At 40.0% G+C, this 17579-nt stretch overlaps 1 protein-coding gene across 1 annotated transcript in view; it reads right to left on the bottom strand.

Moving 5' to 3' along the window:
• Positions 1 to 538: 538 nt before the first annotated feature.
• The window catches only part of VPS4B (vacuolar protein sorting 4 homolog B), a 30251-nt gene continuing 13210 nt past the window's right edge, over positions 539 to 17579 (bottom strand). Inside the window, exons 3-11 of the mRNA XM_069730651.1 lie at positions 15879 to 16032; positions 13303 to 13367; positions 11313 to 11432; positions 9887 to 10043; positions 8767 to 8915; positions 8592 to 8673; positions 5764 to 5983; positions 4250 to 4390; positions 539 to 2085 (exon numbers count right to left, since the gene is read on the bottom strand). Coding sequence (XP_069586752.1) covers positions 1984 to 2085; positions 4250 to 4390; positions 5764 to 5983; positions 8592 to 8673; positions 8767 to 8915; positions 9887 to 10043; positions 11313 to 11432; positions 13303 to 13367; positions 15879 to 16032 — 1190 coding nt within the window. The 3' untranslated portion in view covers positions 539 to 1983. The remainder of the gene's footprint in view (positions 2086 to 4249; positions 4391 to 5763; positions 5984 to 8591; positions 8674 to 8766; positions 8916 to 9886; positions 10044 to 11312; positions 11433 to 13302; positions 13368 to 15878; positions 16033 to 17579) is intronic.

The raw sequence follows: 17579 nt of genomic DNA on the forward strand, positions 1-17579 counted from the left end.
GGGGGGGGGGGGAAGGGGGTTTGAGCGGCGGGTGAAGGAGCAGAGCCATGCATGCAAGGATGGGACGGGGGAGCCGAGCCATGCATGAAAGGATGGGGAGAGCCGAGCCATGCATACAAGATGGGGCAGGGAGAGCCGAGCCATGCATACAACAGGGGGAGCCACGCATAGCAGGGATTTAGGGGACAATACATACCCGGCTTATATTCAAGTCATTAAGCTTACCCAGTTTTCCGTTGCAAAATTAGGTGCCTAGGCTTATACAGTAAAAGTTTGAAAATTGCTAAATTTTCGCAAGTTTCCGATATTTTTACAAATAAACAAGTTAAATGGAACAAATGTTACCATCATTATGAAGTACAATGTGTGACCAAAAAACAAAATCTCAGAATCAGTGGGATCCGTTGAAGCGTTCCATCACTACATAAAGTGACACTGGTCAGATTTCAAAAATTTTGCCTGGTCATTGAGGTCAAAATTGGCTAGATCACCAACGGGGTTAACATTTCTGTATACAAATGAAAAATAAATACACATGTCCAGAAAAGAATAGAATAGATTTTTATTGAGTGTACAAGAAGACTCAGCAGCCATATGATTCCATGTATAAACAGCACATAAAAGAATGGACACAAAAAAAATAAAAAAATAAAAATATCCCACTGCCATAAGTGCCACAAAAGAAAAACAAAAAAACAAAACAAAACAAAAAAAAAAAACAGTATACATCCATTTGTTAACATGCTTGTTAATAGTATTGCAACAGGAGACTGATGAAATAAGACAAAGCCAAGGAACAAATGCTTTGTAATTTTTTTTTTTTTACTGCTTACTTACAAGGCACAGTGTCATTTAATATTTCAAACCTGCCAAATACAGTCATGTTGCGGAATTCATAAATTTACTGTGTTCATAATTATTCGCTTTATGTTGAGGATTTAAGCAAGGCATCTACAGTATAGAAAATATGAATCCCTTTCACCCAACAAAATCCCATCAAGTACCACTATAGGAATTGCAATTAAAAATTTAGTCCAGAGCCATTCATTTCCAAATTAAGAAATGAGCGGCACTGATGACATCATGTCTACAGATATCTACATGTTTGTATGCACATGTACCATTCTGATGAGTAGGACAGGTGCATGATACCACACGATAGATACCTGAATTACTCTTTAGTTTAACGGGGAATGTTCTTTCGAAATTTTATATGGAGGTGGGGATGACTATTGTAAAATACCTTTTCCAATTAGACAGTGAAACCACAGTAATTATTATGGCATGTGATTGACTGTAGTATATACTTGGAAATGTAAAAAAAAAATACACACACACAAACTGTATAACAAGCTAAGCAGCTACTTTTCCAAGACTATAAGGAGTAACTTTCACAAAGTATATACATTCATATATTATTGTATTTTCAAAAAAATACAAAATTCTAAGGAGATTTGGGAAAAATAAGAAGTATTTTTTAAATTTGATAAATCTTAGAAAAAAATCCAGATTCTACAGAATACTTAAATATTGCAGTTACGGTATTTGTTAACAAATGGTACTTAAATAATGGAATGAGTGCACAAAATCAAACTTGTCTGCTTATCAACACAAAAAAAAAACAACAAAATTAGTAAGTTGAGTAAAATTTAAACTTTTAAAAAGTGCCAATTGTCTCCACCAGCTGAACGGACAGGATCCTTTTACAGTATAATGCGTTCCAAATATACAAAAGCTGGGCTTGCTATAGAAAGCCTTAAGGTATTGTCTGAAGACTACATACAGAAGTCCTAATGTTTGGCTTATTGTCTGCCATACATGGTGTATAAGAGGATTCAGAAGAATACAGAAGATCAGTTCATAGAGTATCACTTGGGAGAACAGTTTCTGGCAAATCATTTTGTAGTGCCATAACAAATAGGAATATCTATTATAGGAAAAGCTATTGAAGGCAACCTTGCATTTCTTTTGTTTTCAGTCTGCTTAACCTTCCTGTCCGAAGTCTTCTGTGAATTTCTTTAATTTCTCCAAATCCTGATCATTTACAGTAGGTTTCGTGTTAGCTTGTGACCTAAGCATGTCAGGCTGAAAATAAAAGAGGTGTATATATTCAGAAAGAGTTCCCTTACCCCACCTTCCCCCCCAAGGCTGGATTTAGAGATCGGCAAATGTGAAATAGAGTTGTCTTTTGAACAACTGCAATTAAACAAACTATATTAATATAAGATGCATATTAAAATTTGATAAATGGACTAAAGAAATCCTGGCAATCATAACTATTAGATGGCAGACCAGAAGGAAGACGTTCAGATTCTTGAGACTACACGCAGATTTGGGTGACATTTGCTCTAAAGTGTTATTACTAAAGAGAACAGCATATACATTAGGTAGCTGCTGATGACAGATAAAGGTGTAGTTTGAAACTAATGTTATTAATCCTGAATGGCTGAAAAAAAAAAAAAACTTGCAAAAAATGCATAAAAACGCGCAAAAAAACGCATGCGGATTTCTTGCAGAAATGTCCGTTTTTTGTCAGGAAATTTCTGCAAGAAATCCTGAACGCGTGCACATACCATAAAGGAGATATTGAGGCAAACATGGACCGCAAAGACCAGCCCCATACTCCAAAACAGACTGGGGGGTTGGGCTGGTCTCTGCCATTCCAGCTCTTTCCCAATGCTCTTGGGCATTTCATCACTTATCGTAAGAGCCGGCGAGGGAGCACACCATCACTGAGCATCGAAAAAGCAGTGTCGCACATGGAACTATTGAGCATACGAATTGACAAACAAATGCATGCTCAATAGAGAAGACTAGCACAGCCCCTGAAAACGCTTTGTTTCAAGGTGGGGAAAGCATCTGCGGCAGTAAACGTAGTTCCCTTCTCCTGATGACATCTCGTTCAAGTATACCAACAAGCACTGTGGATTGTTAAATGAAATGCCATCAAATCGGAAGTTAAAAAATAAAAATAAAGCAGTTAAAGTAGTGAGGGAATGGTAGTGAGTTTTTAAATTAAAGTAGATTAGAAAATAAATTACGGTATTACATTAAGACATTTAGGATCAAAACGAACATTAGTTTTGGACTACCCCTTCAACTCCTTGGATATGCACAGCATAAATGAATAGCAGAACTGCAACATCACTATATGAAGGGGGGCTCAGCAGCTCCATAAAGTGTGATGTATTAGCTTTATAATTTTGACGGCACCAAGGAGAACACGCTGCAATCACAACAGTCAACTGTGACAATGGTTAAAAGTTGTGAATGTGTGCGGGGAGAAGGAAGAAAATGGAGAGTATTTTCCTATGTCAATCATTCCCCTCTCCATGGCGTGATCTCTGGATGCTGATGGGTTATTATGGCAGCCTGGGACTAGCAGAGAAATATGAAGATTAAAAAAAATAATAATAATAAAAAAAAAAAAAGTGGAAAATTACCCTGCTTTCCCTCCCACAGCAAAATTAAAAAACATGAGAAAAAAAAATTCTGGACATCAAATAGCAACAAGAAAAACAACAACATGCCCCTCAAACAACTTTATAAGCTAAAAGTTATGTCCCTCAGAATATGGTGACCGTAGCTAATTTTTCGTTGGTAGTAAAACAAAAATAAAAAACCCCCAAAAACATTACTATAGATATTGGACTAACAACTTTGTTCCACGTTTAGTAAGGTTTTCAGGTTATTTTTACCATGCAGTGAATATGGTAAAAACAAATCCCCCAAGAATGCTGACATTTTTTCCAATTTGACCCCACTTGGAATCTTGATCCCATTATCAGCATGTTGTAAATAAAAACGAGTAGTGTTATTCAAAACTGCAACGTATCCTGCAAAAAAATAAGCCTTGACATGGGTAGATCAATCAAAAAATTAGAAGGGGGAATAAATAACTTTTGCACAAAAAATAAAATTTTATTGAGTGTCCAAAAACTAGTCACTACAGACATTTTGTCAGAGATGGTCAGTTGGTTGCCTGGTCTCAAAAAAAACAAACAAAACTGATCAGCAAACTTTCTTCTGCTACTGGCTCTATATTTGCACTAGAAGTCAGTTGACGAAAAACAGAGTGCAGTACAGATGTTCTTGAACTTGTCTAACCTCTGGTTTGTTGTGAATCATTCCTCCTTGAAAAAAAAGATATTACCGAGTGTCGTTCACACAATATGAGCTGGTCTGCCTTCAAACTGGTGGTACACTTGTATGTAACTTACCATATGGACAGGTGCTAAATAGAACTTACCATGCTTACAACTGACTCCAATAACTTATTTCCAGGAACGTCCACCCATGTCATTTCTATCGCGTTAGGATCCCCGGGAGAACATGGAGTAAGTAAATCATTGCAAATAACATTAGGATCGAGTGGGGATTTACCTTGAACCTGTTAATGTTGAAAATAAATAAAAATGAAATCCTACACAAACAAATGCGCACAAAACATACCTGCAGCAATACACAGAACATGTTTCTTTATTGGACATTAGATCTTACTTTGACATATATGGCTTAGAGCTTTCTTCTATTAATAAAGGATTCATGGAACAAACTCTGGCCCGCGGGCCAAATTGGCATCACACTCAACTATATCGGCATCTCAGAGGCCAACAGAGTTAAAAGCAATAATAGATGAAGGAGCGTCAGCTGATGCTCCCTCTCCATCTGATGTCTAATAATATCAGCGGGGCGATGACATCATTACAATGTGCCTGATATACCGAGATGTGCAAAAGATCTGAGACTCCATGAAGAGACTGGAGCAGTGAGGGAAGTGCCAGAAGGGAGTATTTTTTTTTTGTTTTTAATGTGTGGGCTATTATACTGTATGGAGCACTGTGGGCCCATTATACTACACGGAGCACTTTTTTTTTTAGCCTTTTTACTGTATGGAGAGCTGTCTGGGGATTACAGTTGGAGAATAATACTGTAATGAGGTAGCCATTCTTTGTTGGTGGTATTGAGGGAGGGGGTACAGTAGGGTCATCATACTGTGCATGTGGAGAGGAACTGTGCAGGAATTCACTGATGGTATGACACCTTGGGGGAACTTATATTTGCATCATACTTTAACGTTTTATTCAAGGTTTTTTATCCTTTGATATTACATATTTAAGTTAGGATATCGGGCCATACAATTTTTACTGCTCTTACATAACATTTTATTCCAACATTTTATTTTAAGGTCTGTTAATTAAAATGTACTTTATTTCTGGGATAAGTTTTTTTTCCATATGAAGAAGTTAATCGTTTTGACGGGGAAAACTTCCTCAATTGTAGACATTTTTTCAATAAATATCAAGATTGGCCTGCGACTTTGTCCAAGCTTTTAATTTTGTCCCTCTGTGTATTTGAGTTTGACAATCCCTGCTCTAAGCTTATGAGGCCAGTAAAAGGCCATTGTAAGGCCTGGACAACACAAAACAGCAGCAAATACATATTGATGTTAAGTGTCAAATAATTAGCTAGCATAGCCGATGGCTGGAATATAGAGCTGAGCAGACATTAAATACTGTAAACCTGGTGATGTAGGACAGAGAAGGATTAATAGGGCAGTGAAAAGATTAATGTGGCATGTCCGGTGCAAAGTTGGTTAAAATTGACAGCACACAACGCTATCTACAATCATGAGAAGGGGAAAACTTAGGGAATCGGCACAGAAGCAGACTTCCCTGAAGCAGACGGCTGAAGTTAAAAGCAAGAGGTGGTTATGAATAATAATAGTAATAATAATTAATTATAAAATGAACAGAAGCATACCTTTTTAAAGTGGGTAGCGGACTGAACTTTTCTGACTGGTTGCATTAAGGCATCCCGTACAATGATGCTAATGTCTGCACCAGAATACCCATTTGTTCTTTTTCCAAGATCTCTGAAGTCTGCATCCGTAAGACTGTGTGGAGTTGTTCCAAGATGGAGTTTAAACATATCAGTCCGGGCATGTGCTTCCGGTAAAGGGATATAAATTCGCTTTTCAAATCTGGAGAATGAGAAAGATCATTTAGCAAATTGCACAAACACAATCATTGCATCATCACAGTATGAGCACATAAAATCCTTCTGCCTGCCTTACAATGTGCCCAGTTATTGTACAGTTATCACACTTGATTCTTATGTGTTTGTTCAGGTTTAATTTAACTATTGAAGGATTGAGCCAATTTTTGCTTTAAGGGGTAATTCAATCTCAGAAATTCGTGGCTTAGAAAGAAATATCTGTCTATGAACAAAAAAAAAAAAAAAGAGCCAGGCAGGCTGAAGCAGGCAGGTGAATGAAAAAGTGAATGGAAATTACACAAACAGAATACCCCGTTTGGCTATTTTAGTTTAAGCAGTGACTGGAGGTAGCAATGGCCTTTTAACTCCCGTTACGACAATAACCGCCCCCCGAAGTTTGCAAAAAAAAAAAAAAATGAAAAAAATTTGGGGGGGTGATTATGTCACCATTTTCGGTGACCCATAACGTTCTCATTTTTCGGCCGATGGAACTCAATGACTGCTTATTTCCTGTGGGTCAGACAACGCTTGTATTTATTCCATTTTGAGATAGATATAACGTATTTATCACTTGTTGCATCATTTTTTGTGGTATTGCAATGGCCAAAAAAGTTAATTTTGGCATTCTTCATTTTTTTCTGTTTACGGTGTTTACCGATGGGGTGAATTATTATTTTTTTTATTTTGATAGATTGGACTTTTCTGAATGCAGCGATTCCAAATGTGTAGTTTTAAAAATATATATTTTTATTGAGGGAAAAGTGGTGAGATTTGAACTTATGTTTTATTTTCATCTTTATTTACAGTGTTTACCACTGAAATTAATAGAGCATATAATTATTGATCAGGACAAGATATGTGTGAGGCTATAAAAGCATATTTTGTAAGTGTGAGGCTATATAAGTGTGGCACCCCAGGAGTCCGGGTACCACAGCGGTATTGCCTGCCTCTCGTTGAGGGCGATTCCATGCCTGGAAGCGAGGAGGATCCCTTTAACAGGCATCACGTACATTCAGCATTTTCTGACTCCAGGCCAGAAGGGGGAGCTCTAGACCCGGTTTCTGGGGAGCTTCCCTAGATATATTTTGGCTGGGGGAGGAGTCTGTCACAGAGGAGTCTGTCACAGAGGAGTCTGTCACAGAGGAGTCTGTCACAGAGGAGTCTGTCACAGAGGAGTCTGTCACAGAGGAGTCTGTCACAGAGGAGTCTGTCACAGAGGAGTCTGTCACAGAGGAGTCTGTCACAGAGGAGTCTGTCACAGAGGAGTCTGTCACAGAGGAGTCTGTCACAGAGGAGTCTGTCACAGAGGAGTCTGTCACAGAGGAGTCTGTCACAGAGGAGTCTGTCACAGAGGAGTCTGTCACAGAGGAGTCTGTCACAGAGGAGTCTGTCACAGAGGAGTCTGTCACAGAGGAGTCTGTCACAGAGGAGTCTGTCACAGAGGAGTCTGTCACAGAGGAGTCTGTCACAGAGGAGTCTGTCACAGAGGAGTCTGTCACAGAGGAGTCTGTCACAGAGGAGTCTGTCACAGTGAGGGGAGAAGGAGCAAAGGAGACGTAAGGAGCAAAGGAGATGTGAGGAGCAGGAGGGGAGCTGTGACTGAGCTCCCTCCACCCTGAAGCGCAGGAACCGGACACTTGGGAGTCCAAGGCTGTGTGGCACTGTATGCCCTACAGCAGAAACCGGAGGGCAGGAGGTTTCAAGTCGCCTGTCCACCACTACACCCGAAGGCACATCAGGATATAGAGCCTGGAGTCGCCGCAAGTAGGGACACCTGTAAAAAGGCTTGCGTTGCCTGCCATGCGGTTACTGTTCTACATATAGGACACAGAGAAAGGACCTTGTGTGAAGCCTCAGACAGCAAGGGACGCACACTACAGCACAGTAAGGAAGGCTTCCAACCCCACCTGGAAAAGGGGATTCTAAAATCGCTTCCAGGCTGCCTGGATCCCAAGATAACCTGTAACCTGTGTCTTGGACCGTGAATGCATCAGTAAAAGGTAAAGAGACTGCAACCTTGTGTCCTACAATTCTTTCCGGTACTACACCATTTGTCATCTTTATCCATTACACCGGGAGTCCTGGGGACTAAGCTTCACTTGTGGGAAGCCATACCATCCCTGCTTCTGCTGACCGAATACCACAGGCGGTGTCATGAACAGTCATTATTTTCTTACACACCATCCCCTTTAAAGGCCTTCCCTTTAACTTGGACGTCCAAGGCAATGGACCGGGTCCCTGCCACCATGACCACCCCCCTTTAAGGACCACCGGACCCAACCCGAGTACCCCATGGTCCTAGCGGGCGTTCCATAAGCATATTTTATAAGTGTGAGGCTATATAATCATATTTTATAAGTTTTGTAACTGATAAAATAAAATCAATTTTTCAAACAGTTAGTGAAATTTTACTATTAATCATTTTGCTTAACCGTATTCACTGTGAACCTTCTTGGTTGCACCCCAAAAATAACTGCAATTGTCAGTCTTCCTTCCTTCATTTTGCCCTATGGATTAGTAGTTTACACGTCATATCCAGTATCACGTGGACATTAGTTCAAAATCACGGTTTAAAAAAAAAAAAGATAGCATACCGTCTCCTAATTGCAGAATCCAACACCCAGGGTATATTTGTGGCTCCAAGTACTAAAATACCTTCATTGTCAACACCAACACCTAAAAAAATTTAAAAAAATTGAGTAATGAAAATTAGCCACTGTTTCTTCAATTCCTACTGAAAAACGGTAAATCTTGATGAACATCTCTTGCCTTGCATCTGGACCAAGAATTCAGTTTTAATCCTCCGGGCGGCCTCACTTTCATTCTCACTTCTGGAGCCACAAAGTGAATCAATTTCATCAATGAAGATGATTGAAGGCTTGTGTTCCCTGGCGAGCTGAAATAAATTCTTCACTAACCTGAAAAACACATCAGGCTCAATAAATCAGCAATGTAAAGCATAAATCCTTACAACAAATCCTTTTTAACATGGGACTCTAAATTATAAGGATATATCTGTCCACACAGATTTTTTTCTTTAAAAAATAAAATAAAAATGAGTGCGATTCTCCCTGATCACTCAAAAAAGTTGTCAGAAGTGTGTAACGCGTAACATCACTGTGTGCACACAAGAGCTGCAGTGTGTTCGTGCAATTATTGCATATAAAAAAGGGTTAAAGGGTCAGCAGGTTTTACCACGTAATCAGAGATCAGCATAACGTAGAGACAGAGACCCTGATTCCAGCGATGTGTCAGTTAGTAGACTGTGTTGTTGTGTCTATAAAAATCAGTGTTTTATCAGCAAGAGATTATCATTACAGGACTAGGTGTCTTGTGCCTCCTAGTCAAGTGCTGTGTAACTCCATACCCACCTCATTGATTAGTAGCTTTGTGTACACAGAAAAGCTGCCAATTAAAGGGCTCAGCCTTCTGATATTGCTAGATCTACAGCAGTGAAAACTGATTGTATCAAAATGACAAGTAGCCCAGTAAGTGACATCACTGGGATCAGTGTCTCAGACTCTACATCGTGCTGCTCAAATTACATAGCAAAAACCTAGCGACAGATTCCCTTTAAGAAGTGCGGGTTTTCCACATCAAGGAAAAACACAATGTGTAGTTGCATCAAATCCATTGCAAAATGTAAAAGCTGATATTCTAGCTTATGCCATGGATTTTCAATCTAAACTGCCACAAGTGGTTAACCCATTGTTCAATACACATATTGCTACCCACTGACATGTCAATTATTGAATTCCCCATTTACAGCAATAGCAGGCATTTTTGGCCCCTTTTTATCCAGAAATACAGATGGAATATATGATGAAATCCTCATGAAAAAAATGTTAATACCTATTTGGAGTAGATAGAGATGATTAGTTTTACTCACTTTTCACTTTCTCCCAGCCATTTGGAAACCAGATCTGAGGAAGATATTGAAAAGAATGTGGAGTTGTTTGCCTCTGTAGCCACAGCCTTAGCCAAGTAAGACTTCCCTGTTCCTGGTGGTCCAAAAAGAAGTATTCCTCGCCAGGGAGTTCTCTTGCCTGGACAAGATACAAGAACAATTTATCTAGTGAATAATTTATCCGCATATTCATTACTGTGGTGAGCGTAAACAGTGACCACTCAGTACAGGAAGAAGCTGCGGCGCCGGGGAGCCATGGATTGCACAGCGCTAGGAGCAGGTGAGTATAATGGGGAGGGGGGAGCGCTGCGCGATATTCACCTGCTCCCAGCTCCGTCTTCAGCGTCTTCTGTAGTGACGCTCAGGTCAGAGGGTGTGGTGATGTGGTTAGTGCGCGCCATCTGCCTGAACGTTAGTGCAAAAGACGGTGAAGAAGATGGAGCGGCGCCGGAACAAGTCAGGTGAATATTGAAAGTGTCGGGGGCCTGAGCGACGGAGAGGTGAGTATGTGATTTTTCTTTTCTTATTGCAGCAACAGCAAATGGGGCAAGTGTCTGTATGAAGCATCTTGTGGGGCCATAACGTTTGTGCAGCACTATATGGGGCCATAACGTTTGTGCAGCACTATACGGGGCAAGTGTCTGTATGGAGCATCTTATGGGGCCATAATCAAGGTTTGTGCAGCATTATATTAGGCAAATGTGTCTATGGAGCATCTTACTTATTAACCTTTATGCAGGATTATATGGCGCATATTTTAATATGAAGCATCTTATGGGGCCATCGTTAACTTTATGGAGCATTATATGGGGCTCCTGATTCAATATGGATATTCAAAAACACTTAACCTACTGATGTCTCAATTAATTTTACTTTTATTGGTATCTATTTTTACTTTTGACAATTACCGGTAGCTGCTGCATTTCCCACCCTAGGCTTATACTCGAGTCATTAAGTTTTCCCAGTTTTTTGTGGCAAAACTAGGGGGGGGGGGCTTATACTCGGGTCGGCTTATACTGGAGTATATACGGTAAGTGCAAAAAAAAATGCAATGGGTTTCCCATGGGTGAAAAAATAAATGACAAATACGCTGAAATAAAAATTACATGCTGCAGTTTGCAAAAAAGCAGCAGTTTTTCAAATCAGAAGGAAAAAAAAAAAAAAAAAAAAAACCAAACAAACTGTGTATAAGATTTCCATACTTTGCTGGTACTGTAAAATGTAGCTTAAAACTTGCATTAAAAAAAAAAAGAAACACACAGCAAAAACGCAACGTGTGCACATACCCTAACACTACCTAACAAAGCATCATGTATGGAACTAGTGGAGCTCATGTGTGAACCAGCTTAAGAGGAATTTCAACTAAAATGTCATGAAAATGAACTAGTGTTGGTATCAATCTGTTTACCTGTAAACAAATGAGGAAATTTGATTGGTAAAATTACAGCTTCTTTCAGTGCCTCTTTGGCACCTTCCAGTCCAGCAACATCATTCCACTTCACGTTTGGTTTTTCCATGACAATAGCGCCTGCACATAAATGGACACCCGCATTATAACAATTGTAAAATAAACCGGCAAAGGTCAAGGAAAGCAATAAATATACAAATTTTTATGTTCATAAAATAAAAAATAAAAATGTCAGGAGCACAAACAATACGAATCATGGGAGCACAAATAATTCAGTTTTAGTCAGGTGTTGTTCAAGGGCACCCGTTTCATAAACTTGATCAATTTGCTGATTTAAAATGGAAAGATATTTTTGAATAGTATAGAAATCAACCGAGCTTTAACCACCAAATTAAAAATTTACTTTTAATATGCGGTCCATGTGCAATCCGACAAAACCATGGATCACACTCAGACCAATGCTATTCTATGGGGCCGTGCACATCTCATTTTTTCCTCTGACCAAGGAAACAAAATGCATCATACCCAAGTTGGATTCAATCGGATTGCAAGTCAATATGTCGATAGAAAAAAATTAGACTACACTTGGATGGCATCCGAGTGCAGTCTGATTTTCAAAGACTGACAATGGAGAAGATTGAGAATTTTTTTTACCCATCTTCACCTCATAGAATCATAGAATGTCAGAGTTGGAAGGATCCTCCAGGGTCATCATGTCCAAGTCAGGATTCACTAAACCATCTTAGACATATCTGTCCAGCCTCTGTTTGAAGACTTCCATTGGAGGAGAACTCACCACTTCTCGTCTCGTGGCAGCCTTTTCCACTCAATCACCCTCACTGTCAAAAACTTTTTGCTAATATCTAATCTGTATCTTCTCCCTTTCAGTTTCATTCCATTGCTTCTTGTGTTTCCATGTGCAAAAGAGAATAAGGTTGATCCCTCTACACCGTGACATCCCTTCAGATATTTGTAGACAGCTATTAAGGGTCTTCAACCTGCTTTTTTTGCAAGCTAAACATTCCCAGATCCTTTAACCGTTCCTCGTAGGATATACTTTGCAGTCCGCTCACCATCCTGGTAGCTCTTCTCTGAACTTGCACCAGTTTTTCAATGTCTTATTTAAAATGTGATGCCAAAAACTGGACACAGTATTCCAGATGAGGCCTAACCAAGGAGGAGTAAGGTGGGATAATTACTTTTTCGTGTTCTAGACTCTATGCTTTTCCTAATACATCTTAGAACTGTATTTGCCTTTTTAGCTGCTGAATCACACTGTTGACTCATGTGCTGTCTGTGATATATTAGTATACCAAAGTGTTTTTCACAGTGTTGCTTAGTTCTATTCCTCCCATTCTACAGATGTAACTTTCGTTTTTTTTCCCCAGATGTAGAATCTTGCATTTCTCCGTTAAATACCATTCTATTAGTCGCTTCCCATTGCTCTAGCATATCTAGATCCTTCTGAATCCTCTCTCTTCTCTAGTGTATAGCTACCCATCCTAGCTTTGCATCTTCTGCAAATTTCATTAGTTTACCTTCAGTTCCCTTATCTAGATCATTTATAAAAATGTTGAACACCACTGGGGCCATTTGAGAAAAATCAAATCACACTCTAATCAGTGTGATTAGTATAATTTATTTATTTTACTCCCTTATATAGAGCCATTAATTCCACAGCACTTAAAGATATTATTGGCACGATCGCCATCAGGGCTCAATATCTAGATTCACAGTCAGTATGTTTTTTGAGTGTCGGAGGAAACTGGAGAACCCGGAGGAAACCCATGCAAACATGGGGAGAACATACCAACTCCTTGCAGATGAGGTCCATGGTGGGATTTGAACACAGAATCCCAGAAATGCACAGCTGTAGTGCTAACAACTGAGCTACTGTGCTGCCCTATAATCAGACAGATTCTCCCAGATAAGATAAAATACAGTGCTCTAACACTAGCCTAATTCTGACAATGAAAGAGCCCATACTTACCTTGAAGTTGGCTCTGCATTTTCTTTTTTTCTGGGTCCTCTGAATCTCCATCATCACTTTCATTTCTAAATAAGTGAGACATGTGTAAAGTGATTAAACTGTAAATACTTTATATTTCAGACTAGAAGATTCATTTAAAAAAAAAAAAAATTAACTCATGTTAAAAAATGTGTGCATTTTACAGTCCGTAGACCGCTTCCTGTGATGGAGAAAATTGCTGACACAGCATCCTTCCAGATCACAGAGAGAACTGCCCTCTCTTCTCCTGTCTAACAAGGAGTTATGTAACCGATTCAGTACAAGAGGAAGCTACCGGGAACTGAATGGAGGCTGCAAAGGCTGAGCAACTGAAGGAACTTCCACAGGAGCAATTCTTAAGGTACCGTCACACTCAGCAACTTTCCAACGATCACGACCAGCGATGCGACCTGGCCGTGATCGTTGGAAAGTCCTTGTGTGGTCGCTGGAGAGCTGTCACACAGACAGCTCTCCAGCGACCAACGATGCCGAAGTCCCCGGGTAACCAGGGTAAACATCGGGTTACTAAGAGCAGGGCCGCGCTTAGTAACCCGATGTTTACCCTGGTTACCATTGTAAATGTAAAAAAAAAACAAAACACATACTTACATTCCGGTGCCTGTCACGTCCCCGGCGTCCGCTTCCCTGCACTCCTCCTACATCCTGTGTAAGCGCCGGCCGTAAAGCAGAGCGGTGACGTCACCGCTGTGCTCTGCTTTGCGGCCGGCCGGCGCTGACACAGGATGCAGGAGGAGTGCAGGGAAGCGGACGCCGGGGACGTGACAGGCACCGGAATGTAAGTATGTGTTTTTGTTTTTTTTTTTACATTTACAATGGTAACCAGGGTAAACATCAGGTTACTAAGCGCGGCCCTGCGCTTAGTAACCCAATATTTACCCTGGTTACCAGTGAACACATCGCTGGATCGGCGTCACACAAGCCGATCCAGCGATGTCAGCGGGTGATCCAGCGACGAAATAAAGTTCCGGGCTTCTAGCTCTGACCAGCGATGTCACAGCAGGATCCAGATCGCTGCTGCGTGTCAAACACAACAATATCGCTATCCAGGACGCTGCAACGTCACGGATCGCTATCGTTATCTTGTTGTTCAGTGTGAAGGTACCCTTACAGCAAAACTGCAAAATGTGGTAATTAGTGTGCACATTTTTATGCAGAAGAGCGGTATGTGCTTATAATCAGTCTTTATTTATTATGTATAAAATATAATTGGCCAGGGGTAGGGGATCTTATTATTGACTGCTATAGCTGAAAGTGAGGCAGTAGTTGCTGAAGTGAACTTATTATTAGCCAGCGCTGAATATTATGATTATATACAGTGAGCTGGCTACAGTGTTACACTCTGAAAAGAGACAATAACAATGGATTTTTTACCTCCCTATTCTATTCTAGTACATTAAAATGAGTGATAATGCCCCATCCACTTTACAGCAACAGGGAAGTTTTCATCATAAACCTGGGGTGCGTCTTATGGTAAGGTGCATCTCATAGTCCAAAAAAATATGGTAGTTGTATTCAAGGATCAATAAAACATACTATGACACTGGCAACATAATCGGACCTAAGATGCCAATAAATGTTATTGTAATGTATTATGTGGTCCTTTTTTTTTTTTTTTTTTTTTTAAGATTCATGCAAATGTTTTAGTAATGCTGCAGTTTTCAGAAGTACTTTTCAATGCAGCAAGACACAGCACACTCATTGCTTGTGTACTAAACTATATACAGCATAAGGTTGCCACAACACCTGACACAAGCTGCCGACATTGGATGGGTCACTGAACCCATCTTTCCCAACATCTGTGCTCCAAATGATAACCTCCTGTCCATCCTGTATGGGAGCTACTTTCTCCGCTCTTCTTGATGAAAACACATGAGCCACATAGACCAGAAGGTTGGGCGAGAGATGCTGTCAGTTAAACAAGCATTTCAATGACGGATGTCATATGTATGGCTAGCAATTTAATGTAGCACTAACGGAATGGAACCAGAGGAATACAATACAGCATATCAGACCAACCTTACAAGAAATGTAGTCATGGGAAAAAAAAAAAAAAAACACACGGCACATGGGTCATGCCACCTTACCACTAGTTCTTCATATCTATTATAAGGACGACACCAATAATGCACCACTGACTTAGGGTGCCAAGATCTACTCGCAAATAAACATTCTGATATCAGACCCTGCCAATTATACAGAAATGTATTGGGCTGCAAAAGACACTGCTCAGTTCCTCCTGTATAAACCACTGATATACTGTACAAAGTGCTCCTGCTCGTTAAAGAGTTGTTCTCCAGAAACTGCAGTATTCAATACAGTTCTGTGTCATTGTTGCTACAAATATAAATACATGCTCCGGACTATTTATGGATACAGAGGAACTTCACATCAATTAACAGTGGATAAAAAGATCAGAAATGGTGGAATTCAAAACTACAACTCCTCTCAAAACACAATCACAACCAATGGCGACATCTGTGTCCTAACTTCATATAAACTGTAGACATCTTGAGAAAAGATTTCAAACAAACACAAACCCTTTCTCTTCAGCTCGAGGAGCTCCTTCCTTTACTGGTTTCGGGGGCGCCTTTTCACTTTTCTTCAGGTAGGCTTTCAGCTGTTCTGCTCGGTCAAGATATTCTATGCACTTTGACCTGATGCTCTGTTTTGCTTTTTCACCTTGTGATTCATCTACAAAACAATTTTTATTAGTCACACATAAAAACAAAAATATTCCTCTATGCAAGGTAAAACAATGTATTGGAATCAAATTTGCAATAAAGCTGTCATTCTGCAGGACAAAGAAAACTGTAATTACGTTAGGTCTAGGCAATGTACAAAAAAACGTATACACGCAGAATGGAAGGATATAGTTTTTTTTTTTTTTATAATAGGAAGCAATGTACATGGATGTTATATACAGAAGCTTGGGAAGTCTCCCTAACATCCAAAGTAGTTATCTTTGTGTGGAAACTTCCTGAAGAAGAAGCCTTTGAGCTTCGAAACGCGTTGAATAAACCACCCGAACACCCTAACAGTATATCTGGATCTATTATTTGTCGCAGCAGCGCAGATGTAATCCACATTTCATTTATTATAACGGTTCTGAGAGGTCGCAACGCCGACCTGTGGATCTGCAGCAGCTGACAACTACACGCTTGTACTGTGTACTACCAGGTGAGCAGTTCTCTCACAATTGATTAAGAACAATCCTGGGGATAAGACCCTATTTGCGCTTTTTTTGTCTCCTATCTTTCAAAAGTAGTTAAGAACAGATCAACCATATTTTATTTGGTACCCATTCCAGTAGAATATAACATTTTACTCCAAGTAATGGCACTGCCAGCTTCACCTGCCTGTACCATAATATATAAATACGGCTGATTGATATCTTTAAGAGAAAGAGGAAAGGCGATAACTAACAGGAGGGCCCCTCTGTTATCCAAATGGGATAATGCCTTTAGCCTTCACGTTGCAACCTGGACTGGGAAACTGCAAGCTGGACTGGTTGCTAATAGAGACACCTGTTAATCCGCTGGCTCCATTGAATTTTTTTTTTTAATAATTAGGCCCACGGTACTTTAGGTTTTAGTATATATATATATATATATATATATATATATATATATATATATATATATATATATATATATATATATATATATATATATATATATATATATATACACACACACACACATATATACATACTAGATTGGTATTCTAGAATATGCATGTCCCCGTAGTATATGGACAATGATGATTCCAGAATTCGCGGCAGACTGTGTCCGTCGCTGATTGATCGAGGCAACCTTTATGACATCATCGTCGTCATGGCAACCATTATGACATCATCGTCGCTGTGCCCGTCGCTGATTGGTCGAGGCAACCTTTATGACATCATCGTCGCCATGCTGTGCCCGTCGCTGATTGGTCGAGCCCTGGCGGCCTCGACAAATCAGAGACGCGGGATTTCCAGGACAGACAGACAGAAAAACCCTTAGACAATTATATATATAGAAGATACGAGTGGCACGGTGGCGCAGTGGTTAGCACAGTAGCCTTGCAGCGCTGGAGTCCTGGGTTCAAACCCCGCCAAGGACAACATCTGCAAAGAGTTTGTATGTTCTCTCCGTGTTTGCGTGGGTTTCCTCCGGGCACTCCGGTTTCCTCCCACATTCCAAAGACATACTGATAGGGAATTTAGATTGTGAGCCCCATCGGGGACAGTGATGATA

The sequence above is a fragment of the Ranitomeya imitator genome, chromosome 6 (assembly GCF_032444005.1).
Source record: "Ranitomeya imitator isolate aRanImi1 chromosome 6, aRanImi1.pri, whole genome shotgun sequence".
In the NCBI taxonomy this organism is placed as follows: domain Eukaryota; kingdom Metazoa; phylum Chordata; class Amphibia; order Anura; family Dendrobatidae; genus Ranitomeya; species Ranitomeya imitator.